This window comes from Rhinolophus hipposideros (assembly GCF_964194185.1).
Source record: "Rhinolophus hipposideros genome assembly, chromosome: 13".
Taxonomy (NCBI): Eukaryota; Metazoa; Chordata; class Mammalia; order Chiroptera; family Rhinolophidae; genus Rhinolophus; species Rhinolophus hipposideros.
The window spans coordinates 73,939,730-73,966,411 of record NC_138059.1 but is presented as its reverse complement, the minus strand read 5'-3'; the positions used below and the strand labels follow the sequence as shown (position 1 = coordinate 73,966,411).

At 45.6% G+C, this 26,682-nt stretch overlaps 2 protein-coding genes across 14 annotated transcripts in view; one reads left to right on the top strand and one right to left on the bottom strand.

Annotated features, from left to right (window-relative positions):
• Nucleotides 1–18,791, top strand: part of RMDN1 (regulator of microtubule dynamics 1) — a 35,484-nt gene extending 16,693 nt beyond the window's left edge. For 3 of the 10 annotated variants that reach the window (XM_081070973.1, XM_081070967.1, XM_081070970.1), the window contains exons 5-10: nucleotides 1,698–1,787; nucleotides 4,516–4,571; nucleotides 6,335–6,422; nucleotides 7,663–7,693; nucleotides 9,663–9,796; nucleotides 18,556–18,791. In XM_081070973.1, coding sequence (XP_080927099.1) covers nucleotides 1,698–1,787; nucleotides 4,516–4,571; nucleotides 6,335–6,422; nucleotides 7,663–7,693; nucleotides 9,663–9,796; nucleotides 18,556–18,660 — 504 coding nt within the window. In that variant the 3' untranslated portion in view covers nucleotides 18,661–18,791. Of the gene's footprint in view, nucleotides 1–1,697; nucleotides 1,788–4,515; nucleotides 4,572–6,334; nucleotides 6,556–7,662; nucleotides 7,694–9,662; nucleotides 10,459–10,738; nucleotides 12,458–18,555 lie in introns of those variants that run through there. The other 7 variants (XR_013994793.1, XR_013994794.1, XM_081070968.1 and 4 more) reach the window with 7 other exon arrangements.
• WWP1 (WW domain containing E3 ubiquitin protein ligase 1) overlaps nucleotides 14,626–26,682 on the bottom strand; it is a 76,702-nt gene continuing 64,645 nt past the window's right edge. For all 4 annotated transcript variants that reach the window (XM_081070962.1, XM_081070959.1, XM_081070960.1 and 1 more), the window contains 5 exons: nucleotides 24,146–24,266; nucleotides 20,952–21,056; nucleotides 18,714–18,810; nucleotides 18,344–18,416; nucleotides 14,626–16,209 (listed from right to left, as the gene is read on the bottom strand). In XM_081070962.1, coding sequence (XP_080927088.1) covers nucleotides 16,110–16,209; nucleotides 18,344–18,416; nucleotides 18,714–18,810; nucleotides 20,952–21,056; nucleotides 24,146–24,266 — 496 coding nt within the window. In that variant the 3' untranslated portion in view covers nucleotides 14,626–16,109. The remainder of the gene's footprint in view (nucleotides 16,210–18,343; nucleotides 18,417–18,713; nucleotides 18,811–20,951; nucleotides 21,057–24,145; nucleotides 24,267–26,682) is intronic.

The window sequence follows — 26,682 nt, the reverse complement described above, 5'->3', positions numbered from 1 at the left end:
ATTTCATTTTCAGATTGTTCGTTGCTAGTGTATAGGAATGCAACTGATTTTTGCATATTGATTTTTATACCCTGTGGCTTTGCTAAACTCATTGATTCTATTAAGGTTTTTTTGTTTTTGTTTTTTTTGGTAGATTCTTTAGGGTTTTCAATATAAGATCATGTCATCTATAAATAGAGATAGCATTACTCTTTTCCTTTCCGATCTGGACACCTTTTATTATTGACCTTACCCAATTTCCCTGGCTAGAAGGTCCAGCACAATGTTGCAGGCGCAGGAGTGGATATTCTTGTTTTGTTCCTGGTGGTGTGGAGTAGCTCTTAGGCTCGCCTCATTTTTTCTTGTCTCTCAGGTATCACTGTCACTTGATAGTATCTTGAGATTCTTTATTTCTTATATTTTGTCTGTTTTTATTTTTTTTTCCAGTGTTCCAGGTAAGAAGGTAAATCAAGTGTCTGTTGCCCCTTCTTAGCTAGAATATGTATTTAAAAGTTTCTTTAAAAATAATGTAAATTCAGTAGAGACAATAGGCATTTTGGAAATTGAGAAAAAGAATACAGATATGGAAATAAAAATCACCCACGATCACACCTCCTACCATCAGCTCTTGCTAGTGTGATCATTAATTAATTGGTCACGAAATGCCAGTCTCATCGGGGGAGAATGTTCAGGACTCATCTGAAAGTTTTGTTTATTGTGTATGTATATGGTGGTTCAGTGCATAAGAGGAGGTGATTTTATCCAGGGCCCGGAGATATGGGAGAAGATCAGGGCATCAAGTTTGAGACCCTCTGTGAGCCCTCTGGTCATCTGCTTTTGGACAACTGGGTGTCTGCCAATGAAGATTAAATTAGCATAGTCTACAGAGGTGTGTGTGTGATTTAAAATATACTTTTTTATTTTTAATAAAATTGCAGGATACAAAATATTTTAGTGGAAAATAGATTTAAACAGAAGTTTAAGTGTTAAAGTCTTTGTGGTTATAATTATTAAAATCCCACAGACATAAACTCAAACAAAAGAAGGGTGTTTATTATAAGAAACTTACATTTCACAGAACCCAAAGGCAGGGTCCATTAAGCCTCAGTTCCTTTGAGGTTCTCTTCTCTCCTCTTTGCTGTCACCTGCACGTCCTTTCACCACAGACCATTGTTCTCCTAAGTCTAGTGACTTTCCACCTGGTTTATGGAGCTTCGATGTTTTGGATTCCGTTCTTAGGGAAGAAACTCCCGTGAGCTCATTCTGGGTCTTTTGTCCAAGTATGGCTATGGGGACTAGGTGAAGGCTGACAAATGTAGCTGTTGTTACCTTAACAATGCAGATGTGGGAGAAGAGGTAGCTCCCAGAAAAGATGATGAGAAAATAAAATGATAGACATTCAGTTGCAGATTTTTCTAAATGTATATTCAGACTGTCAACGTGTATTGTTACCCCCATATTGCATTGATTTCTTAGAGATTCACTACTCTGTGTTGTACTGTAGTTCTCCAAAAACACGTCCTAGCCTATCCTTGAGTTCCTTGGGGACCAAGTCCACTTTTCTTTGTACATTCCAGCATATTTAATACAGTATTTATGCTCAGAAACTTTTTGTTGAATGAGAATGACTACTGAGGAATAGTTACTCAGTTTTGCCTTGTATTGAATGGAATATTATCAAGTGTTATTCTTCTTATACCTTTTCCTTCTATTTTTAGTGGTATGCAATCTGTATTAGTGATGTTGGAGATTATGAAGGCATCAAGGCTAAAATCGCAAATGCCTACGTCATCAAGGAGCATTTTGAGGTACTGATGAACTTAAAAGTTGTAGTTTTCTGAGTAGATTTCTTTCACTTACCTGAAGCCGGATTGCAAACCACCTAAAACGTAGTAACAGTTTGGTTATCCTGGTTGGGTGGGCTGACTGCACCTTGGTGCTTCTGTCGTGCTTGGTGTCTCTGGGTCCATGGAGAGTGAGCACTTTGTTCCCCAGGACCCTCGGCTGGGACAGGAAAGTACAAGGTGGCCTCTGACCTGCAACCGTTTTTCCATGTATCTTGTCATCATTACTCGTCAAACCCAGCTCTTTGCAGCAGTATTGCTGGCTTCCAAGAGCGAGCGTTGTGAGGGGAACATTCCAGCGTGCAGGCAGCACACTCAGTAATATCCTGCGGACGCAACCAAGTCAGGCCAGGAGCAGAGTCTGGGAGGGGACGTTCCGAGGCCCTGGCCGCTGCGGGGGCGGCCGCCCTCCAGTCTGACAGTGGGCTCACCACTCCCCCAGTGACAGTGCTGGTTACGAGTAGGACCTGTGTGTTTGTACATTTTCATATTTCCCCTCAAGTTAATTTATGTAGTTAGAGTAAGCCCTTCCTGAGCTGCCAGGAATGCTGCAGAACTTTGCATATTTCCTGACGTGCGTGTGCTCTACTGCGTTGTCCTCAAAGCGCACACAGCTGCCACTGAAGGCCCAGCGTGTTTCCTTCTTATAATTCTGCACCGCCTCAGAAATGCAAAGGAAGAGGAAGTGATGAAACCGTAGGGCTAATGCTCACGTGCTGTCTGATGAAACCGTTTCTGAATTCTGGGGTATAGTCTCAGGGCCCAGAGTATTTAATGACCAGTGAAAAAGAGCTGTGGGCTGGGAGGCAGGAGACGTAGGTCCTCATTTGGGCGTCAGCAGTGTGTGTACACATTGTGTATTTCAGTTGAGTAATGTACAGTCTTCACATTTATGACCTTTGAACTCAGATCGCGTTCTGTAATCAGTGGTATTTGGTCATTGGCAGCACCTTCTGGTAATTGGCAGCACTTTTCTTTTTTAGTGGCTCGTAAAATAATGACATGTCATAACTTTTATGGTATCTTACACTCAATGAAATACAGTATTTTGCTTTATGGCGTTAGATAAATCTTCTACATTACTCTGTGTCTTGAGATGTAAAAATACATGACAAGTAACTTCCAAAGTGAATAATGAAAAATTGCAGAAAATGTATTAATGTATACTTTAAAGAAACAGTGAAGACTATAGGTTATATTTGGAAAAAAAAACCAATGTTTTGTATAAGCTTTCAAATGTATATGTGTTAAGTATATTTAAAACTGACAAATTTTCATCATTTATACTACTCCTTCAAAGTCCACTATTATAGCTAATGTCAGAAGGAATTATTCTGGTTGTTTTTGAAGACTTAAACTAATAGCAGGAAGAATTATGAAAAGGTTTGCCTGAGAGTAGCCGCTCCCACCCAGAGACGGCTGAACTCCCATAGCCCAGGCATCAATTGCACATGACCAATGGACTTTCTTTTGCATGTAGAATGGTTCAGAACAGAGGAAATAGTTAAATAATTTCATGTGGTGCTTGAGTTTCTCGTGTACCTGCCCACGGGCAAGGACACATTTTAAATATATTTTACTATAAATCGTATCCCTGTATTTATAGTAAACTTGAGATCAGTGCTGGTTCGTATTCATGTGAGTAAAGCCAGGTTGAAGTGCCTGGTACTTAAGAAAAGTAAAACGAGGACAATACCGGTGACGGATGATAGGACTGTGTTAAGCACCTCTTGTTACTTGCTCATTTCAGTTTCACCACCACCCTCTGCGGGAGCTGTGGTATCTTCTCAGTTCTATTAAAGCAAACCCAGATATGCCAAGGTCAAAAAGTTAGAAGTCACCGAGCTGTGATTGAACCCTGGCATCTGGCTTCAGAGCCCACACTGGTAACCAGTACAAATATTTGAAAATGTGTCTCACACATTACCAACTGAAAGTGAAAATGTATGTGTACAGAAAAGCATCAGCTAGGAGGTCTCAGTTTTTAAACAGGGGTCTTTTATTTTTAATGGAATAATGTTAATCTGTGAAATTTCCTTACTTTTCAACAAAATAATGGATAAAAGGAGGAGTAATTTCTATAAAGTTATTCTGTGGTTTATGCTTTACATTAATTCACATCAGACTTTCGCATAGGAAATAGAAACTAGGGAGACTATCAGCATATTTTACATTATACAGAATTATCCTATTAACAAATTCTGTGAATAAGTAGTATTTTTTCTTGGCTAAATATAGATGGGGAAGTTGAGCAAAATCTGCATGCAGGACGAGACTTTCTAAAATGATGTTCTTTGTTCTTTTAGGAAAGAGTACTTTTTACTCAATAGTCATATAGGACTTGGCAAAAAGAACTTCCGTATTTTTCTTTTAATTTAGAAAGAACAGTGAGCACTATAGGTTACTATTTTCAGAATTAGTTTCACTGACAAATTTCATGTTTTTTCTCATCAACCCTATTACCAGTTTCTGACTCTAAAAAAACAGTAACCTTAGTACAAGTCATTTAATTGTATATGGAAACAATGTTAACCAGTTACAGAATCAGGAGGAAAACAATTGGTATTGAGTATCATAGACTTGAAATGCAGCGTTGCAAAATGATTTTTAAATCATTGCTTCTTCAGCAAACATAGTAAAGTGCTTATTGGTGTTTAAAAAACAAATGATTGATTTTCTCATTTCTTGTTAGAAAGCAATTGAATTGAACCCTAAAGATGCCACCTCAATTCACCTTATGGGTATTTGGTAAGAAAATTTATTTAAATTAAATGTTCAGTGTTATTTAGTATGATCTTACTTTGTAGTATATAAAAAGCAAGATGTGAAATATTTTAAAATATTTACTTGGGAGTCAAGAGTGCTTAAGCCATTAAATTAACTAGTGGTTGGGCACGTACTGTTAGAAAATCCTAATAAATTGATTGTGACCGTGTTAAACCTTATTGTGCAGATCGTTTAGAAACATGTACGGTCGCCCCCCCTTATCCATGGGGGACACGTCCCAAGACCCCCAGTGGACGCCTGAAACTGCGGACAGGACCGAGCCCTACGTGCGCTGGGTTTTCCCTTTGTAAACTCGCCTTTCCGCCTAAAGGACACTGCCCGGCTTCTTCCTGGCGTATCCAAATTGCCAGCGTCACTGCTCGTGCGCTTTGGGGCCGTTGTGAGGTGGAGTAAGGGTGACCAGACCACGAGCACCGCGTGCGACACTTGACCGCTGATGGGATAGACGAGGGGGCTGCTCAGTGACTAGTGTGTGGGGAGCCCCTAGTGCGGGGTGCTGGGCACAGGGACAGCCCCCGTCCTCACAGGATGGAGCAGATCATGCAACATGCATCACGCTGCCTGGAAGGGCGTGCAGTTTAAAACTTTAGAATTGTTTATTTCTGGAATTTTCCATTTCATAGTTGGACAACGGCAACTGAAACCGCAGGAAGTGAAACCATGGCTCAGGGGGGACTACTGTACTAAGACCAACAGGCCTTAAAACTTTTGTTCGTCCTTTAAAATTCCTCATGTTGGGTGGGAAAGACTCTCCTTGCCCAGGCTGCGTGAAATGGGCTCACGGTCCACTGCAGAGACCCGGCAGGGCCGAGAGGCCACCTGTCTGCAGTGGGTCCGAGGCGTCCCGTCATCTGAGGAACATGCCAGCTGACCCTGGGAGCTTTGTGTTCTCATGTAACCTTGTCCACCGTACATATACTTGGCTGGTGTGAGCTTGCGCCAGTGTGTCACCTGCTTCCTGGTTTAAGAGTCTTTCTTGAGGAAGATTCGCCACTGTTTTCTTTGGGTGTATAGTCTGCAGAGCTAAATATTCCTTGTAAGAGGCGTAACTGTGTAAACAGTCCTGTATGAAGCTCTTTGAAAAGAGGTCTAAAGGAAGGACGCATGAAACTCCCCACCTACTGAGGAAGGGGGACAGCTGAGGGCCGGTCACTAAGGCAGAGACCAGGGAGCAAACATGAGTGAGACAGTCTCGGCCACACGGTCAGACCAGTCCAACGTCCGACACTGTTTCCTGCTCATTTCGGAAACTTGTCAGGATCGTCGTGTGGTGACCGTTTGCCTCACTCTTAAATATGGGGACTTAAACTTGCCACTGTTTTATGCATATCATGCTCACTTTGTAATTTTTCTTGATTCTTTTTTAACTTCTGAGTTAGTTTTTCCCATGTGAAAAAATAGGGCAAATGAGCCCCTCTCGTTTAGTTGTAAGGTGAGAGAGAACGAACCCCTGAGCGTAGCACCTGGCAGAAAATGAGCCCTCAGTGGTGAAGACTGATATCCTTGCGAGTACTATCGCGGCCTCTGTTTTATCCCACGATACACCCCAAGGGACACATCAGGAAGCAGCGGCTAGATAATGAATGCAGTGGGAGGACTAGCCTACTAAATATTTGCCAAGTTCAAACTGTTGAAATGTACACTAGAAGATTCTTTTTGTATCTATCCTTAAGGGAACAAAGGGTGCGGTTCGAATGTATGAATGTTCTTTCATTTCCCTGTAGGTGTTATACGTTTGCTGAAATGCCTTGGTATCAGAGGAGGATTGCTAAAATGCTGTTTGCGACCCCTCCCAGCTCCACCTATGAGGAGGTGTGTGCTGTCTTCACGTCCTTAGTGCCGGTTTCCTAACTGCGGGGCCGTTTGCAGTGTACACACATCTGGACTGAGCAGTGAGGGCCTAGCACGTTTCTCACAAGGCTTATTAGCACCTCTGTCCACACTGGTGAGTGGGTTTCCTAGCTGAGTGGCTGGCAACTCAGGTGTGTCGGGTGTGTTGTCAGCTAGAGCGGCCCACGGTTAACATCTACATTTGTTTTCTGTTTGAAATTTATACCAGATAAAAGTCATAGAATAGAACAAGAACGATAGAAGCTGTCATTCAGCATGTTTTAGGGACACGTTCTGCAGAATAACAGCCATTTGCCTGGAAAATAAAGTACATGTTTGTACTGACAACAAAAGAAGAGTAATTGAAGCTTTTTTTTAAAAAAAAAAAGTCGTATTGAAAGCTCTATTCTCTCATATTTTCCAGGCCTTTTGCTTTTCTTGTTAAAAATAAAATTTGAAAGGGATTTCTGGGCAAATATTTTGGGTTTACGCTTCACAACATTTTCAGAGTAAGGAAATCAGTGGAAATAGTTTTCCCAGTACTTGTATCATAATAAGGAGTTTTTGGGGGTTTTTTTTGGCCTGGAAAGCTGTAGCGTAGAATTATATGTAAAGTATATTGGGTATATAATTAAAACACATTTGGGAAATATTTATTATTAAAAAGAATGCCTTCCAAGAAAAAAGGTAGTCAGCTCTGCTATGACAAATTCCTTGTTTGGGAAATTGGTTGTCAGTTAATGGATTATAAAAACAGTTTAAGTGGGACAAAAAGAATGAGCAGAATTCCAGCCTCACAGTCCCATGTTACATAGAAATTTCAATAGTAAAGGACTTTGAAAAATTCACCTGCACAATCTGTGTATCACTGAGTTCAGCTTTGGATTCTATCTAGTTTTTCCCTGGAGTCATTGTTAGGATTTCAGAAGAGAAAGGTCAGAAGAGCAGAGGTGCTTGTGGCAACGCTCCCTCTGCACCAGTGTGGCTCTGGTCCAAGCTGTGACTGCAGGGGCCACATGTCCCCTGCTCTGGTGACTAAACAGTCTTATGTTCGGGTTTGCTGTTATCACTTGCTGTTGATGAATTGACCATTATTTTACGATATTTTAATGTACTTCCTGACTTATATTTAACATAGGAATAGATCGTTTGAGAAAATACTTTTTTAATACTGATTCTGTTTTAACCCTTTTCATTGTGTTTCGGTTGTGTTTTTTAACAGGCCTTAGGCTACTTTCAAAGGGCAGAGCAAGGTAAAATATTTTTTATTTCAGATACCAATCTAGTTAAAATTGTATGAATACTTTATATATATAACAGGAATTTTTAAAACACAAATGTTATTTATTCTGATACACTTTTGTACTAGACACTATCAAACAATTTTTAAAGTGTTTATTCAGCAAAGACCACCTGAGTAAGAATTCTGCCCTCCTGAATTTAGAGCTGCGATTCTGGAATGGTCCTTCCTTTGATGTCTTCAAATCCAGTGTTCCTTTTTGAGAGGAGGCTTTATCAGTTAGCAGTCTCATTCAAGACCACACAGCTAATTAGAGGCATTTCAATGGCACTGTCGGGTTTTAAACCAGGCCAGGTTTTATTCCATTGCAGATATTGTCTACTTTTCCTATTGTCTACTTTTCTTATCACTTGTGCTTAGAAGAAATGGCCAGCCTACAAAACTGACACCAGCCCGTCCTAACTTGATTCTTTTTAATATTAGCAACACCAACTAGAGAAGGCTCAAATACATTTCTATAATCAGAAAATTAAAGACTGTTTTAAATTTGAGAGCCTATTCATATGGACTTATCCAAATGCTTTCATGATAACAAAGCATTTTTAAAAACCATTTTTTTCTAAAGAACTGTCTGAATGTTAACACACTCTCTGTGACACATTTGTTCTGATTTACTGTTACTGCCTTCCTCTGACATTCTCATCATGGTCGCTTGACATGTCATGAAGATGAATCTAGGAACAACGTTTCCCCAAAGGGATGTAAAGCCAGGGTGGTAGAGACGTGAGGGTTGGGGTGATGAGAAAAATGTGGTCTCGCGGTCCTGCGGAGAAAACAGTGCTGTTGGTTAGGTGCAGGCTTCTCCACATCTTAGCCCGGAGGTCGCTGGCTCTGGGCGGTCTTCCCTCCTGGCCCGTCTGGTGGAGGAGTTCCTCCTCCTACCTCTTCATCAAGGGGCTCAGCCTTGTCACTCCATGCAGGAGTATTTGTTTACGTGTCCAAGACCAGATCAGGGAAGACGGGACTTCATTGGCTCACAATTGCATCCTCATTGTTTAGGATGATGCTGGGCAAATTTGCTAAATGAGAAAAAGATGCAGGAATAAATTGACTTCACCCCAAGGAAACGTTAAGTACACCCAATGGCATCTCACCAGTATGTTCAAATTAAAGAAGAGTTTCCAGCTGAGGAGCAAATGGATTTAAACCATATGCAGGAAAGAGTGTGCTTTGAATATAAAAGGTGCCGGTTGATAGGAGGAAACTGGGTAAAGAACTAGTGAAGAGCATTGGACCGTCCCATGCTTTCATTCATAGGTTTTCTGTTGACATTTCTCCCTCAACCGAGAGTGTTCCCCACCTTTGTTAAAATCCTGTTCAGCCTCCAATGCTGCCCAGAGTAACCTCTAAGAGCTAGTTGCTTTTTTACCCTGCTTTCCTCGGTCCCCATACTTTAGAATTAGTACACCTATCTAAGCATTCTTTTCGTTCTTTTTACATATAGTTGTGCTCCTGTTTCTCGCTCCTTTTCATTATAAATTCCAAGTGTGGCCCGCAGTCAGCACACACGGGTCCATCCAGGGTGCGTAGTGTACGTGTCGTCATTTCATTCTCACTTGGCAAGTGTGTGGAGTGCGCGTTAGGTTCCAGGCTCTGCTGTGGGCACTTGGGGTGCAGAAGGGCACGAGACAGGTACAGCCAAGGCCCTGCCCTGGGGAGCCGCCTGCTGCCGAGCCTGGTCCCAGCTGTTAGATTCTTTTTAATATTAAAAAGAAACGCAGGTGTGTGCAGTGCAGGGCCCGGAAGAGTACATACTCAGTAAATGGTCCTTTTACAGGTGGTTGTCATAGGAATAGTTGGACAGGAGAGTCTGTTAGCGTGGACAGGTGTACTGACCACACACATTTATTATTGGAATGTAGACCAAAAAATAACAGTACTGTTTCATCTGAGATCAGTTTGTTTTTCCTTCTTGCAAACAGTGGATCCGAACTTCTACAGCAAAAACTTGCTTCTTTTAGGAAAGACTTATTTGAAGCTACACAACAGAAAGCTTGCCGCTTTCTGGCTGGTGAAAGCCAGGGACTACCCGGCACACACAGACCAGGACCGACAGGTAAGCGTCTCCACCCAGTGAAGCGGCACACACACCGCTGGACGTGAGCTGGAGCAGGGGCTTCAGAGAAACCTGCAGTCTGAACGCTTAGTGTTGAGAAGTGTCCACTTCAGACGTGTAAATGCCTGGACATTTACACTCGCGCCTGCCTGTCAGCAGACAGGTGTGAACGGCTTGCTGCAGTAACAACTACTGCTGACTGACACGCCGCAGACCAAGTACCGTATTTTGCCGTGTATAATGCATACTTTTTGCCCAAATTTGTAAGGGAAAAATAAGGATGTGCATTACACATGGGTAGTACTAGTTTCATGTCTATTATATATAAATGATTTTAATTCTTTTATTTATGCTTATGAGTTAAGTGTAACTAGAAATCAATAGCGATATCCGTATGCAAAATAATACCCTGGAATATGATCATCGGTTTTGGTGAACTTACTACGAACTTGCAGACAAAGAGTTGTTGGCCTCCTATGATCAGTAAATATCATAAATTTGTTACTGGTACATAAAATTTCTTGTACCTTGTATCTGTTCTTGTGTTATGTAATTGTTACATAACATTTCTTGCACCATCATATGTTAAAAAGTAAATGCTAAAATTCCTTTATAACACAAAAGATAAGTACCTAAAAGTAAACAAATAAAAATTTGAATTGAAAAATTAAAATGAAAGATTTTTCCCTGAAAGTTTGGGCCAAAAACGTGGGTGCACATTATACATAGCAAAGTACGGAGTTTCTAGAAGGGAACTGGCGGGGCGGGGCTTGTGCAGTGCTGCTGCAGCTCCCCGCTCACCCATCCCCGCACAGGACCTTCGCCCTCACATGTGCCGTCCTACTTGGGGGAAAGTCAGAAGCGCAGCCGACTCTGCGGACGTGACCCCACCGCTGGTCCATGTTGCGCTGCTCCTTCGTAACACGTGTTTTTCCATTTTAGATACAGACAGAAGCCGCTCAGTTGCTTACTGGTTTCAGTGACAAGAACTGAAAATGTTTCAGAGAAGAAAGCACATGAAGTACCTAGGAAACACTGCCTTTTTGTCAAATTATAAGTACATTGACCATAACTGTTCTGCCTGTTTTCTCGGTTCTTTTCATTAGTGCGGTGACCATTTAATAGATTAAACAAACAGAATCCTAGGTTTCTTCACAAAAACAGTGCAGAAGAAGTAACTGCCCTCCGAGTGGTAGAGGCCTGTCAGTGGCTCAGAGGCAGAGGTTACTGTGTATTTGGGACACCAGCCATGCAGTGGTGTGACATTTCTGAGGACCGATGACCAGGAAAAGGAGGCTGGGGGTGGGCCAAGGCGGGGGCGTCTTCAAGTTGGGCTGCTGACCCGGCAGAAGCAGCAGTGACAGTTGGGGTGGGAAGCAGAGGGTCCACAGAGGGTAGCAGGTAATAACTCACAGATGTGGGAGCCAGTCTCCCAAGGACAGACCCCGCATCCGAGAGCCCGTTTGAATGTGACCTCATCTCACAGGGGATGGACTCGTTTCCCTGCTGAACTGCAGGGTGAAATGGAAAGGAAGACGTTTCCAGTAGACGGGGCTGGATGCCAGCTCTGCAGGGGAAGTTCCGTAAAGCGGAGTGTCCTGACTGCCCTGAGCTGCGTGTGTGGGTGGCCTCTTCCCAGGGGACACGGGAGCGTGTGCTGTTGGTGGCATCACGTGTGTCTCAAACAAGGAAGACACAGGAGTGGGCTGTATCCCGTCTCTGACTGGACGTATGTATTCATAAGTATTTGAAACCTGAAACTAACTACAGACAACACACTTCATCCCCACACACTGGAGCCTCATCTCAGAGTAAGGACATCCTCCACAAAGCCATTGTCACAGCTAGGAAGTTAACACTGATTCTTTCTCCTCTAATGCTCTCCCGTTTCAATTGCCTCAAGTGTCCCAAAATGTCTTACATTTTTTAAAGCCAGGATCCAAACATCGTACATCGCATGTGTCGTTCTGCCGTAGTGTTTTAAAATCTAAAACAGTTCCCTCGTCTTCTCGGAGCGCTGACTGTGTGAAGGGCCAGGCAGTCATCTTACAGGTGGCCCCCGCGTCCAGGGTGGCCCGCTGAGCGCTGTGTCCGGCCCGCTGCGCCCCCCACCCCGCGGGACAGCGCCCGGTGGGGGGAGGGGCCTTCCTGGCCTCGCTCTGTCCCCACGTCTCCCACGGCTTCTGTCCTCGTCCAGCTTCGTCTTCTGGGCTCTTGTCAGTTCTCTTCCGTGTCCCTTTATTTTTGCTTTTCTTCCTTACTTTTTGTCTTCATTTATGAGGACGAAAAGTTTTAAAGTTGTGTCTTTAATTTTTTCTCTGATCTTGGGCAGCAGGCATTTTAATCTACATCTTCATGTTTGTCCAGCTCTGAGTTGTGAATTTCCAATTTGGATTTTTTTCATATCTGTATTTATTCACATTTAACTCATGTTAGTGTGTTTTGTTCAAGAATTTTGCTGGTTTTTATATTTTGAGTATTTTCATACATTTTCAGATTTTTCTTTAGAGTGACCTGGAATATTGTTTGCTGGAGGGGAACTTGTGTGTGTTGAGTTACCAGCAATCAAACCAGCTGAGAAGTTTGGGCTAAAGAACACCCTCAGCTACATTGTTTTTACCAAATGAAGTGTGTTTCAGTAATAAAGCCTTTTATTGGGGGAAGGTCTATCTTCTGATATTTCATAGAGCTTTAGAAAAGTTTTCCTTTGAAATAATTATAGATTCATAAGTAGTTGCAAAGAAACAATAGTACCGAGGTCCTGCATATCCTTCCCCTAGTTTGTCCCAGTGGTAACACATCAGAGACCTGGCCACTTTGAGATGCTCTCACTGTGTACATGTGTGTTCTGTGCAGTTTTGTCACGTGCAGACTAGTAACCACGCAGTGGCGATACCGAACTGACACCATCACCAAGAGCCCAGGTGCTGTCCCTTTAGTCACATCCCCCTCCCCTCCCTTCTCCTCCCTTCTCCTGATCTTGGCAACCACTAGTGAGTTCTCATTTCAGGAATGGTACGTAAATAGAATTAGGATTAGTGTGATCTTCGGAGATTGGCTTTTTCATTCAGGACGATTCCTTTGTGAGCCACCTAAATTCAGTCCCTCGTTCATTTTTTTATTGTTGATTGTATTTCACTGTGTGGGAATACAGGTCATGTACGCACCCTCTGAAGGGGAGGCAGGCCGTGTCCCACCAGGGCTGCTGTGTACGTTAGGCATGGCTCCCGGCAACATAAATGTCCATGTCTGGGATGAACGCTCAGGGGCGGGATCCGTCACCAGCCGGTGTGCGATCTGCCTCCCCTGACGGGCCCTGGCCCCGTGCACGTTCTCATTCTCTTCTTCTGGACTTACCAGGAGTCTGAGCCCCACATCTCACCCTGGTTCTTTTCATTGCCCCCTCCCTCGGGCCGACTCCTGCTGCCTCTTCCCGGGGTGACCCCCAGGTCCCACCTGCTCTGAGACGGGCACACACGGTGCTCGAGGTCTCAGCATAACAGACCGGCTGGGGCGGTACAGCGACCTCTCCTTGTAGAGCTCTGTCCCACTTTGAGGTGAGAAATAGTCTGAATGTGGCAAGTAGCTGTTACCTGGAAGGACCTGAAAGCTCTCGTGGAACTCTTGTTGGCAAAATTTTCCCAACTGAGCGTTTAATGACAGGCTGTGGACTTGGTAAAAATGACATCTCAGGCTCACTTTCCTTCTCTCTAAATAAGCATCATTGTGACAGAGCTAAAGCAAAAGGCACCAACCTCACGGAGTTGTGAGGATCACAGAACATGGTCAGGGCCGTTAGCAGCTGACTGTGTTCTCGAGTGTTGGGATCGGGGAGAGGAAATCTGGAATTTAGGAGGTGCCACTTTGGACATGTATGTTCTGTGGTTGGAGCGTTATTTGGGCAGCAGTTTTTGCTTTGGTGTGGTGCTCACTATAGACTGTTCTGGACTGTGTGCCTGGACGTTACCGTGAGGAAAAAGTAGGAGGGTTTGAATCCTTTGGCAGAGCCCTGAAGCTGGAGTAACAGACGTCCTGCTCTGACCCACTGCTTTGCCCTCGGAGCAGTGGGGGTGCTGGCCGGTACCTGGAAGGAGCCTCAGGAGGCAGAAGGCCCTGGCGTTTCAAGTCAGTGGATGAAGTCGTGTGTGTGGTGGGGGGGGAGGGGGCAGTGTCAGCACTGCTGCCATGTGCCACCCTGCCTACTTTCGAGGAGAAATAAGAAGGGTTAGTTACGTGGTTCGCCAAAGGCTGCAGGGTGTTTCAGTAACCCTTTCGGCTTTGCCTGCCTAGCAGGTACTGGAAACCAAAACCACTTCCAGTTTCTTTCCATGGAAGACAGACAGTCAGTCTGACAGGTGAAATAGTGTTGCGCCTGTGACCCTTCCCCTGGCTCAGGCCACCGGCAGCGTGAGTGGCCGAGCTTCCCACCCGCCTGTGTCCAGGCAGTGAGCCCTGCACGGGACAGGTGGCCACGTTTCTCAGGCTTGTCCCACTGCCACTGAGTGGATATAAATTGAGACAGCAAATCCTGCTGAGTTGCTTCTGGGCTCTGTGTGGCCTCACCTGGCGGCAGTAACTTCTTCCTTGAAGTGAGGAGGGGAACCATTACCCTGGAAGCGTCCTGGACGCTGTGGTTACACCTCCATTGAGTCACAGCAGAAAGCGTCCAGCAGTGGCACCTGCTATGTGTCTAATACACAACTCTTAAGTAAGGTATAACGTGAGCAGCACTTTGGGAGAATGGTCACCTTCTCGTGCATAATTTGTCGTACATGTTAGATTTTTTTCTAATTCTTTAGGCTTGAAAATAAATAACCAGAGTCAGTAATTAGGATTTGGGAAAGGAGTCTACTCAACCAAGCGGATCACTGCCTTTATTGTGTCTTCACTGTGCGTTTTGAATAAAAATGCAGAGCACAATCTAAATTTATAGAAAAATAAAATTTTGGCAAAACAAACTGTTTAGGGAAACTAAATTGTATACTAATAGTTTTCGTATGTACTTAGCAGTGAAATATATTACAACATTCTTAGATGTCGGTTCTGTGGTTATAAAAAAATTTAAGTTAATGAAATTTACAGTCCATATTGAAATTATACAAATTTATATTTTTGTACTAATAAGGTAGCCCAGTTTGCTAAAGAAGCAATATCATTCACATTAGATTTTAATTTGTTAAACATCTTTGTAGTTCAGCAAATGCCCTTCATAATGAAAAACAATTAAAAAGTGTTATTTACTAGGACAAAAATAATGATCTATATAAAATTGCGGGGATGACCAAAAAGATTTTTTTATATGCTTATTTAATTCAAAGAGAATTTCATGAATTTTAAAAGACTGGAGATACTCAGACACTAATAGAAAATCATTAGATTCATTTGACTGTTCAAAGCTTATGCGAAATTTCAATCCATCTACTTTTAGGAAACCAGAACTTTGAACACAAACCAAAGCATAAACGTTTCCTAAGTATCAAATTGCATCAATTTATTATGACCTAATTTAAAGAACATCACATTTAAAAGTACAGGCGTGCCTGATTCTTTTTAATTCCACAAATACTTCGCATCCCGAGGTAACATGTAAACAAGCCTCTCCGCTTCTCTGTGAATTCTTTCCAATCTCAGACTAAACTAAAGATTGTGGAGGTCCCAACTACGTAGTATCCGACCGCCCTTCATGGAAGCCTGGTTTCATTCCTTGCTTTGTATCAGTGATGTCGCAACAAGGAAACATTTTCCACTATTGGGTTTATTTAAAACCACTCGACAGGTTCCAGCACCTGTCTTCAGAAAAGCCAGCAGCATTTTTCACACAGTCGACATAAGATTTGGCCTGAGCCCTTAAATACCTTCCTGAACAGCCATGTGCCTCAGCCCTCAGGGAACGCTCTGGAGGGACAGGGTGCAGCCCCCACTTTTTCCCTGGATTCGGGAGAAACAAAGGAAAGCAAATCCAGATCATTTTTGAATGAAAGGCTGTTGTGTTTAATACACTTGGAGCTCTATAAAACTAGAGCCGCCATCATATATGCTTATAGAGATATATACTTATTTTTAATAGTCTCTTGTTTCAAAATTTAAGGATGATCTTTTTCCTGGTCAGTCATTTCAAGGGAACAATAAATAAAGTAAAAAAGGATGAATTATTTTGCTTGCATATTTCTGTGGAAGAATGGAAAAAAATTTATACTTGGAGACGTTCAGAAAATTCACTGTACAGAACGAACAGCTTGTACAACTTATCCGTGCAACTTTTCTTGGCTGGGTTAGTTAAATGCAAGCGCTCCTCCAAGACAAGAAGTCACGTTTATTCTTGTCCAAATCCTTCTGTTTCTTCTATAGCAAAAAGAAGTTTTTCCTTTAGTTGTTCATAACTCTTATATGGTGGTAGATCCAAGCGATTAAAGCTAAACAAAACAAAATCAGATGTTTTCAATAAAACAAACTGCAAAGACTTGTAATACAGTATTTTTAAAACACATCTGAAAAATGAAATGAAAACTCGTTTTTGACAAGCATACTACTTCATTAACACAGATTTCGTAGAGCAGCCACTCAGACGGAAGACCTATTCCTAGGAGCACTTACATTCCCGGAGAACATGGGCCATCACTCTCATCCCTGCTTTTTGCTAAGACTCACATCTTGTGTCTCCCTCTTGAACTTACTAATCAGTTACGCTCCCGTCCTCAATGAATTCAACCTCTGTTCTCGCTCCTGTGCTTGAGCGGGAAATCCTGTTCCCAGGCCGTCTGGTGTCACTTTAGATGAACGGGATCCAGGGGGCTACCCCCTCTTGCCAGCACCTCAGCCTGTGCCCCAGTACCTGCCTGTCGGCTCTGCCCTGACAGCTCTCCCATTCTCTTTCTGTTTTTCCTTTCTTCATTCACCTTACGCTTCGCTTTGAGAAAACTGAAACTAACAGTTGGTAACTATTTTCCCATCACAGAATCGAAAATCTACAGTTTCCCCACCCACTTTCCTTCCTCTCCCTTTCTTAGAGGGTCCTCTCCTTTGAGTATGAACCTGCCTCAGCTGCTTCTTCCCCGCTGGCCTCACCAGCTTCATCTCAGCCAGGTTCTAATGTCTGTGGTCACAGGATCCATTTTCACACTTAAAACACGGAGAACCCCAAGGAGCTGTTGTTTATGGGGAGTATATCTGTTGATATTTACTATATTAGAAGTTAAAACTCAGATATTTAAAAATAGTAATTTTTCACAAAATAGTGTAAAGAGAGACACAGGTTTTTTTGCAAATGTTTTTAGTTTCTGCCTTAATAGAAGGCACGTGGTTTCCGGTGTCTAAGTGTGTTTTCCCTCTTACACTGTATTCTGGTGAGAACCTGTCCCCAGATACACAGTTAGGAAACCAGAGATGCGCTCTTGTCCTTTTCTTCACATAATTGTGCCTGTTCTTTGACCCCATACTAGAGTCACAAGGTTACAATGAGTTCTTGTGCTCTATTGATTTCTTTCTCTCTGAACGGGTCTCTTCCCCACGCATGATTGTATAACATGCACTTGTCATTTGGAAATACTGGTTCACCAAGTTACAAAGAATTTCTGAATACGACACATTTAATTATATAATAGGGGAAAAAATCACTCCTGTCAGTACCACCACCAGTCTCACCAGAAACGTCTTGAAGCAGCCAAGCTCACGATGGCAATATACAAGTTTTCCAAAATTCTAACTTTTGCTCAAAACCTCAACTTTTACCATTGCCCACAAATGCTGTCAGTCATCCTTGAAGTGATAGGCTTACTTTACACTTCAAGAAAATGTTTCCCAGATACGTGATCTGAATACACTTTGCCTGTTAGTCCTTCTTTCGAGTCAAAAGCCTTCCGTAGAAAAGGCAAACTGACCAGCTTCCAACTCAGGCAGCATTTGTCCTGCGAGGCCTGAGGGGACACACACTCAAGCTCCAGCTGAATGCAGGGGATTCCCCCGCCGGGCCCGCGGGGGGACGCGGACGGGCGCTGCCACTGCCCGGCCTGTGCGGAGGGCGCCGCGTGTGCGCATCAGGGGCCAGCGTGGGGGCGGCAGGAGGGCGAGAGGGCTTGGCGGCCGTGACCCCCGGACCGTGCCGCCGGCCAGGGGCTGTCCCTGACCGCCCGCCGGCCACGCCTGCTCCGGCTCCGCGCTCTGCCGCCGTCTCATCTCAGCCTCTCCCAGGCCGCCTCCCACCCCCTTCCTGGGGGCCCTAAGCGTTCGGCCCCACCCGTCAAACGGAGGCCCCTCTCGCAGCACCTGTTTCCGTCAAGGAACTTGCAAGCCGCCACTTGCTTAGCTGGGCGCCCTCCCCAGGGAGCGCAAAGCCCACGGGAGGCGGGGAGCAGGCGGCTGTGTCCTGCGCGTGGACGCTAAGTACGCGCCGAATCGGTAGGAAGCGGGCGCCCCCCTAACCAAGTGGGGGCGGCCCGAAAGGGTTCCTGTTCTCACGGCAAATCCTGGCTCTGAGGAATCAGCTGTTACACCGGGTCTGGATTTAAAATCCCAAAGACTGACGTTCCTGGTTGGGAATCTGGAACTTACCATGTATGGCTTCTCGGTAACCAGGTGTCTTTGCCAACCTTTTCAATGCAGAATTTTTGAGGCCCATTACTCCCTAAAGCAGGAAAATAAGACAAAATGTATCTGGTCCTTTAAACTGTTTGGTTTTGACAACTAGTTAGGTAACAGAACATGTCACAGACAGTCCTATGAACTGCACAGAATAAACTGGTGTCACTTGCTTCCTAGAGAAGGTCCTTAGAGCTGGCAAACTGGTGGCAGCGCCTCTCTCCTGCAGTCCCCAAGGAGCAGAGCCCAGCCGGGCTGTGACGCGCGCCCCGGGCTCACCGCTCACCTGACACGAAGCGCGCACCGGCTTCCCTCTGGGCCCGCCGTCCCCCAGCGCACTCACCCATGAGCTCGGCAAAGCCTCCCAGCGGCAGGCGGCAGGTCCCGGTGACAAACTGCAGCAGGCGCATTCGCACTTCATTGTCTGTCTCCTTCACAAACTGGAACGAATCAAAGTTACTATAAATAAATGCTCAATTATCTTCAATAGGAAAGCAGTACACACTTATTCCTAAATTTCTTCTAGAAAATTAAGAGTCAACTTGAAGAATAAGAAATTTCACACTGAAATTGGTTCAAAAGCTGTGTGATAAAAAGTTGTGGCGTTGTCATCAGAGGCGGAGGGCCGCTGCTGAGAGCAGGCATCGTCTTCTGTCAAGGTCGCCACACTGCAGGTCGGGCACTGTCACGCCCACCTCCCAGACAGGAAGTGGGCCCTGAGCAGCCATCCTTCATCTCAGGTCGCTGGCTGAAAGGGCCCGCTGTCACCTAGCTGTCACCTCGGGAGGGTACCTACCTATCATCAGCATCCCCAGGACAGAAGGAAACAGGCTGGGAGAGGAGAAATAACCCGCCCTCTGAGACGGCTGTAAAGTGGCCGAGCTCACACTAAAATCCAGTCTGGTAAGGCTCTACACCTGTCCCCCGACCTGAGCCAACTACCCTGGTCCCCTTTACGGCACCAAAGCCAAACGCACACTTCCCAGCTGCTACTGGGTAAACCGTTCTCCCAGCCCCGCTCTTCGTAACTGAAAACCCAAAGCTGGCCCTCTGAACTCTAGTTCACGGAGTGTTTTCAGAGGGTCACACGGCTGATGTGCTGAAATGCTGATGTGAACCGTCTTGAGTGTCTTTGGGGCACTGAGTAGAAATGTGTCCTACAGACGGGACAAAGGACAAGGCCAAACGTGCCAGTCGCCAGCACGTTTCCATGCCCAGCTGTGCTCACGCTCATGCTTGGTCAACACACAAGCAACGGCTTCGGGGCCAGTGCTGGCACACACCTCACCACTTCCCTGACACAAGCCGCACTCAGAAATCACAACTGTTCGTGCACTTACGCGGTGTGCAGACACCCACTCAGCACGTCGGGACAGAGGACCAAAGACCCTGCGATGCACTGTCAGAGCCCACACGGCCCGACTCCCGCCTGTTTAGTTTACACCCAATGACCACGGCATGGCAGCACTCGGGACAGAACTCAAAGGGTGCCAGCCTCAAACTGTGGCCTCACGCCCAGCGGCTCCTGTGCCTTTCACACGTGTGCTCACACGCCTGCTCTACCTCAGGCCACAAGCGCCCTTCCACCGAATGCACGTCACACACTCCGTCCGTCCGTCCCCCTTAGCGCTGTACTGAAACATTCGCTAATGTTTTTGTTCATTTGCATTTTTTAAAAGAAGAATGATTCCAAGGCACAGAATTCCAGAATGGACGTATTGTAATTTTTACTGGCTCCCTCCTCGTGGGCCTTCAGGTGTCAGGTCTGCTGTATGCCAGTGGCACTGCAGGAAGTCCTCGGGCACGTGCCATGTGGCATGTTGAATCATACCTACAGGACAGATTTCTAGAAACGTCTACACATCATTAAAGTATTAGGCAATAATCACGTGACACTCGTCCTTATGAAAAGATGCAACTTTTGGAAAACCTTTCTGTACCTACAAGTACTTTTCACCCCAAAGTGACAATTAAACATCAGCCAGGCCGGTCACTAAGTTACTCAAATGAGTCTCAATTCCTAGATTTCTGTGAAGAATCTCCCAGGCCAGAGATTGTAAATTTCACATAAACACAAAACCAAAAGTCTGTTTAGTAATACGTGCTTCACGTTAGTGCGCAGCACGCGGACGCCCAGAGACCACGGGAGGGTGGAGGGGTAGGGGAAGCAGGTCGTTGGACATGACCCTTTAGGTTATTCTAGTTCCCTAGCATATCAGCACCTTCGCAGGAATTAAGTGCCTGCTCTGACTTTCTCAGTAAAAACATCCTTCCTCCTTTACTTCTAGAATTAAGTAGAATTTGCACAGTACTTTACTGTTGCCAGAAAAATGCTATACCTAACCACTACCATTAAACTATTACTGAAAGAAGAGTCTGTCATCTTTCATTTAGGAAGATGTTTATTTAGTCCAAATCAGCATCTCTGGACAAGTGTTCATATTATTCACTTTGGTTTAGAATTCAGAGACTGAAGCCCATGTCCAACGCAGTCTCAGTTATAAAGGAACCGCGTTAAACCACTGTTTCATTAGAAGACACCTCCTCAGGAAAGTTGCCTGAGGAGGAGAAGAGCCAATACCTGCCAAAACCAGACGATGTGCTTGCTGTTCCTGGTGTAGTGCCGGTACACGGTGTTTCGCTGCCAGTCGGCCAGGTCCACCTCCTGCATGCCGCACAGCATGACCTGGGGGCGGGCAGGGCCTCGGGTCAGGCAGGATCCAGCAGCGCGGCGACCCCCACTAAGCAAACCCCACAAAACCTGGCCATTTATCCAAAACAGGATTCTCTGCACTTTACCTGACTGAGAAAATTCTTTATGGAACTCAAACGGAAAGCAATACTTAGAGTAACTGTTCAAGAAAAACGTTAGCTGTGCTAAAAAGAGTGTCTTTACTACAAATAGACCCTAAGTTAGGTATCCAGATTGTTAATAAGTTTCAAACTAAATTTCTGTGTATTTTTTTAATCTATGCTATCTTACCTACTTAAAAATATACTCTGTTATTCATTTATCCAGGCTTTTGGATTAAAGTACATACGTGCAAGTCTCAAATAACCCCAGTTGATTATACAGGGGCTGAAACTATTTTGTCTAACAAAAGAAACAGTATAACACCTATTTTGATGTACTTCTCTTAAATCAGCTTTGAACTGTAATTTACAGACAGTAAGATGCAGTCAGCCTTCTAGGCGCAGTTAGATGAGTGTTGACATGTGTACACCTGTGGTACCACAATCGTGCGGAAGTGTCCATTCCGTCCCCTCAGTCAAACTGCGGTCCCATCTGGCCCCGGGAGTCCACGGGCTCGGTTTCTGCGCACCACGCAGCGTACGCTCCCTTCTGCCTGCTCGGCCCCAGCACCGTTACGTGAGCTCGCTCGGGGCTGTGGGCACCAGACAGACCCGTGTTGCTGATGAGATTTCATGGCGGGAAGTTCCTGCCTATCCGTCATGGGGTGCTGGGCGCTGGCGGGCCTGCAGATTCTTGGCTGAGGCGTCTGGCTGCGCCGAGCACTGGGGAGGCTGTGTGCTCAGACGCGTCATTCCATTCGGGTACATGAGGACCCACTAGTGGGGGCGCTGCATGCCCAGGGCTGCTGGGAGTCACACCTAAGGACTGCCACGCTGTCCCCAAGTGGGGTTTCACTGGGCTTAGCTTGCATTTCCCATTGGCTGACGCGTCTTCACATCTTTACCCGCCATCACTGAGCTGCTTTTGTGGAGAATCTCTGCCCCTTTAAAGAAAGGTTTGCCTTCTCATCGAGTTACAGATTCTAGATAAAAGACCTTTGTCTCATCGTCTCCAGTGCACAGGCTGCCTTTTCATTTCCGTGAAGGTATCTTGAAGAGCAGGAGGTTTCAGGTGGGACCAAATGCAGTCTAACCTTTGGGCGTGCGTTCCCGTATGGGCATTTCCCTCCATGGGGCGCCCTGTTGACCCAGCATCACCTGTTCAAAAGACTTCCCTTTCCCCACTGACTTCCCTTTCCCCACTGAAATACGTTAGCTCCGCTGCTAAAAATCAGGTGACAGCTCACGGAGGTCTTGTGTCGAGACTGCCTAGTGTGCCATGGTCCGTCTGCCCTCCCCCAACCACACTGCCGAGTCACCACGTCCGCACTGACTCCTGAAGTCGGGCAGCGGACAGCCCAAGCCTGTCCTTTTCCTAAACTGTCTGGCTAATCCGGAGCCTTGTATTTCCTAGTGATTTCAGACTCTCAGCTGAGATGTTAACTGGGATTGTGTTGAGTGTACAGAATAATTGGAGAACTGACGTTTTTACAACAGTGAGTCTTCTGATACCTAACACCGTGTATCACTCCGGATCTTATGTTTCCCTGAAAATAAGACATAAAGCGTCTTTTGGAGCAAAAATTAATATAAGACCCGGTACTATATTACATTATATTATAGTTATTATATTATAAAGACCGGGTTTTATGTTATTATTAGAATAAGACTGGATCTTATATTAACTTTTGCTCCAAAAGACGCATCAGAGCTGATGGTCCAGCTCAGTCTTATTTTCGGGGAAACACGGTACATGTCTTTAGTTAAGTTTGTTCATTTTTTGATGCTTTAGTAAACGAAACTTTAAAATTTCAATTTCCAAATGTCTGTTGCTAGTACAGAGAAGATACAAACTGGTGTTTTAATTACTGACCTTGTGCCTGTTATCGTGTTAAATTCACTATTACTTCTAATAGTTTTCTGGTAGGTTCCTTGGCATTTCCTAAGCTGATGATCATCATTGTGAATAAAGAGTTTTTATATCTTCCCAATCTTTGTGCTTTTTCCTTCCGCTTTTGCCTTACTTTGTGTGTGTGTGTGTGGGAGAGGGAGTCTCGTTCAGAGTAGAGTGGACATCTCTGCCTTGTCCCCAGTCTGTGAGAAATACTCAGGTCTCACAGTTAGGATGACATTAGGGTTTGCCTTTTTCGTCGATGCCCTTTAAGAAAGGTGCCTTCTACTCTTGTTACGGTGAGTGTTTATAAAGAATAATTGTTGTATCTTAAAGTTTAAACAGGTCTTTAACCCGTAAAAAGGAGCATGATTAGGAACAAGCATTATTTTAGGTAATGGTTTGAATACCCATTACTGGGATATTTTTCATGGTTAAGAGGCACATGAATGGGAGTAAAAGAATAGACTAGAAGTAAAAACCAAAGCAAAGCAAAACCAAATAAGGACGGTATTTTCTCACAGCTCTGTGCTATGAACCTAGGGCAAATCAGTAACCAATCAGGACATTAGTCTCTGTAAGTGCAAATTATCGAATGGCCCAACTATGTCACATGGCTGTGAGGGCAATAAGCCAGCCACTGAGACCAATGATGTCTGATTTCACTTAGACGGAGCCGGAGTGGTCGTCACGGAAACAGGAAGTTGATGGTGGGTGCCAGGGACTGCCGAGGGGGGAAGGGTGCTCTTTAATGGGTGTAGAGTGTCAGTTTTGTTAGACGAGAAAGTTCTGGAATTGGCTGCATAATGTGCACATACTTAACATTACTGATCTTACACTTAAAAATGGTTAAAATTGTAAATTTTCTGTTATGTGTATTTTATCACAACCCCCCAGTCCCCCCCAGAAAAAGAATTCCTGATATTCTTTTAAGAAGTCTAAACACTGTTAAGACCCCAAGGAACTCATGACTTTAAAATCTGATCACGGGTGGGAGAGCTCGGGACCCTCCCCAAGTCCAGGATTTACCCCAAACGGCCAGAAGGGCAGCCCGCCTCCCGGTACCCATGGCGCACAGCGCACAGCCTGACCTCCAGCTCCTTCTCGTCGAAGTACTGCAGCCACTGGAGGGGGACGACTTCGTTGAAGCCATCGAGGAAAGCTTTGGTCTGCTCCTGAACGCCTCGAGAGAAACGCCACTCTGTCATCAAACTGAAAAGAAAGACGGTGTGAAATAGGTTAGGTGACTGGGGGCGAGGTAAGCGGCTCAGACACCCCGCGCACTTCTGAAAGACCCTCTCCTCTCTAAGAAGGGCGCTGCAGACTCGCACACGTGGAGCTTTCCTACGAGCAGAGCAGGTCAGCTGCAGCACATGCGCAGCTGTAAGAAGGGAGGCCTGGCAGGGCACGGCCAGGTCCCAGCGCCGCGCGTTCCTGTCTAACACGTCACTGCAGGCACTGCCAGCCCTGCACACGGGGAAGCCAGGGTGTCCCGGGGACCTCCTGCGGGCCAGGCGCGGAGGGGGTCATGGTCCCCGTCTGAGAAGGACTGGGTCTCTGCAGGCTGACTTGCTGGGGAACCTGGAGGTTTCCTAACCACAAGTGAGGAAGGAATTTACGATGGAAACAAACGTCTGAGGGGACGCACAGACCAGCGGTGGAGCAGGGCACTAAGGAAGGGAGAGGAAGAAAATCTCAGTGGCAGCAGCTGCGAAGGAGCCGGACTGGAGACCCGAGAAAGGAACGCCGACCTGCGCGCCCTCCGTTCCAGCTGCCTGTTCCTGAGGCAAACCTGTCCCGCAGCCTCCAATCCTCCGTCAACTCTGAGCCCCCTGCCTCAGCGCCCCACTGGGCCCAGCGCCCTCCTCACTGGCTCCACCTACCCGTCAGCCCAAAGTTTAAACCACTGTAGTTTGGCTTTCCACGTCTTCACCCGCCTGGCCCCAGAAAGAAAAAAGTTCCTTCACAAAGTCACCAATGAACTGGAATTGCCCAGCCCAGCCCTCCTTTCCGGGCCTGTGCCCCGAGCTTCCCATGACGAGCAGACCCAGCCACAGCGCCCGGGCCCAGCAGCACCCCGGACCCGCCTGGCGCTGGCTGCTCCTCGGTCCCCTCACTGGGGTCCCTGTTCCACAACTGCTGGTGTCACTGACATCTCTGCCTTCTTCTCTAGCCAGTCTCAATCTAAAGATGATCTCACAATTACCAGCTTCAACCACCACAGAATGGCCACTTATTCTGAAATTCCCAAATCCTGCTTTCCTCCCGCAATTAAGGAATTTGTAAATCATCTCTCCTTGGATATCCTGCTAAGACATCCAACTGTCAGCCGATCCGTGACCTCAGCCAACAAATATTTCATGTACGCGTCTCCCCACCATATTAAGTAAGGACCGAATCTGAACACTTCTCGTCCTTAACGTCCTCGGACCCCATTCTCGTCATCCCATCTGGCTGGTTTTTCATGAGTCTTCTATTACAGCAGAAACCCAGGCTTCTTGACATCACGTAGTTTCTTTCGACGAAGGCCCGGTCTCCACACAAGGGTCCTGTGTAGCTACTGTTTCTCACCATCACCTACGTTCCCACAGCCAAGTAGCCAGAGGTCCGAGGATAAAACCATGCCTTCACTCTCCTGAGTCCTCTGCTCCCGCTGGACCCGCCTCCTAAAAGACCGTAGCGGGCCCTACTGTGTGCACAACTGAGTACCACAACTAAAAACCAAGTGTCATCACAGGATTTTAAAGAACAAGATTAAAAACAAGGTTAAAGTCTGTTCGTGTATCAGAGAATGAAAACAAAATCCTCCCTAAACTGATCCTTCAGGATCAGATACCAACTCCTAATAGCCTACGCGGGGAAGGTGTTTTATAACAGTGCTCCCGTTAGCACCAAGGGGGACAGAGGACTGCGGGCTGTGGCCTCTGGGAGATCCACCCGCACACACAAGGCTGCCTTGTTTGCAGTGGCCCACGCTGGACAGTACCGGAATGACACAGATCAGACACACCGCCATTAAGCGCTGAGGGAAGAACCAGCCCCGAGGCCCTGGTGAGAGCAAGCTGACAGTGCAGCACAGGGTCCCACTAGGAAAGAATCACAAAGACAGACAATCGGAAAGGAAGAGACAAAGATGACACTGAGAACCCAAGTCTAAAAGGAGGGTGAAAAGGAAGGACCATAGTAAACAAGTCCGGAAGAGGCAACAGGTAGAAAACGTCAGCAACCTGATTGTGACACATTAGGTTTCACACAGGTGACATGGGTCAGGAGTGGGCAGCTTGGCCTGTCTGTTTTCTGTATGGCGTGTGAGCTAAGAATATGCTTTACAGTCTTCAAAAAATGGTTGAAAATAATACTACTCCATGATTTGAAAATCACACGATATCCAAGTTCATTGGCCAGTGAGTGGGTCTGCGGGAACGGCCACACCTGCCCTCACATCGGCTGTGCTGCTGAACGCTGACCGCGGACAACAGGTCACAGACCGTACGTGGCTCAGCCTAAACTATGTGTCGTCTGCTTCTTTCCTGGAGTCTGGATTTACCTGGCTGGCAAATGGAAATTATTCCTGAAGGTCACAGGTTACTGTAACAAAGAACTGACGCCATGGCAGCAGCTGAGTAAA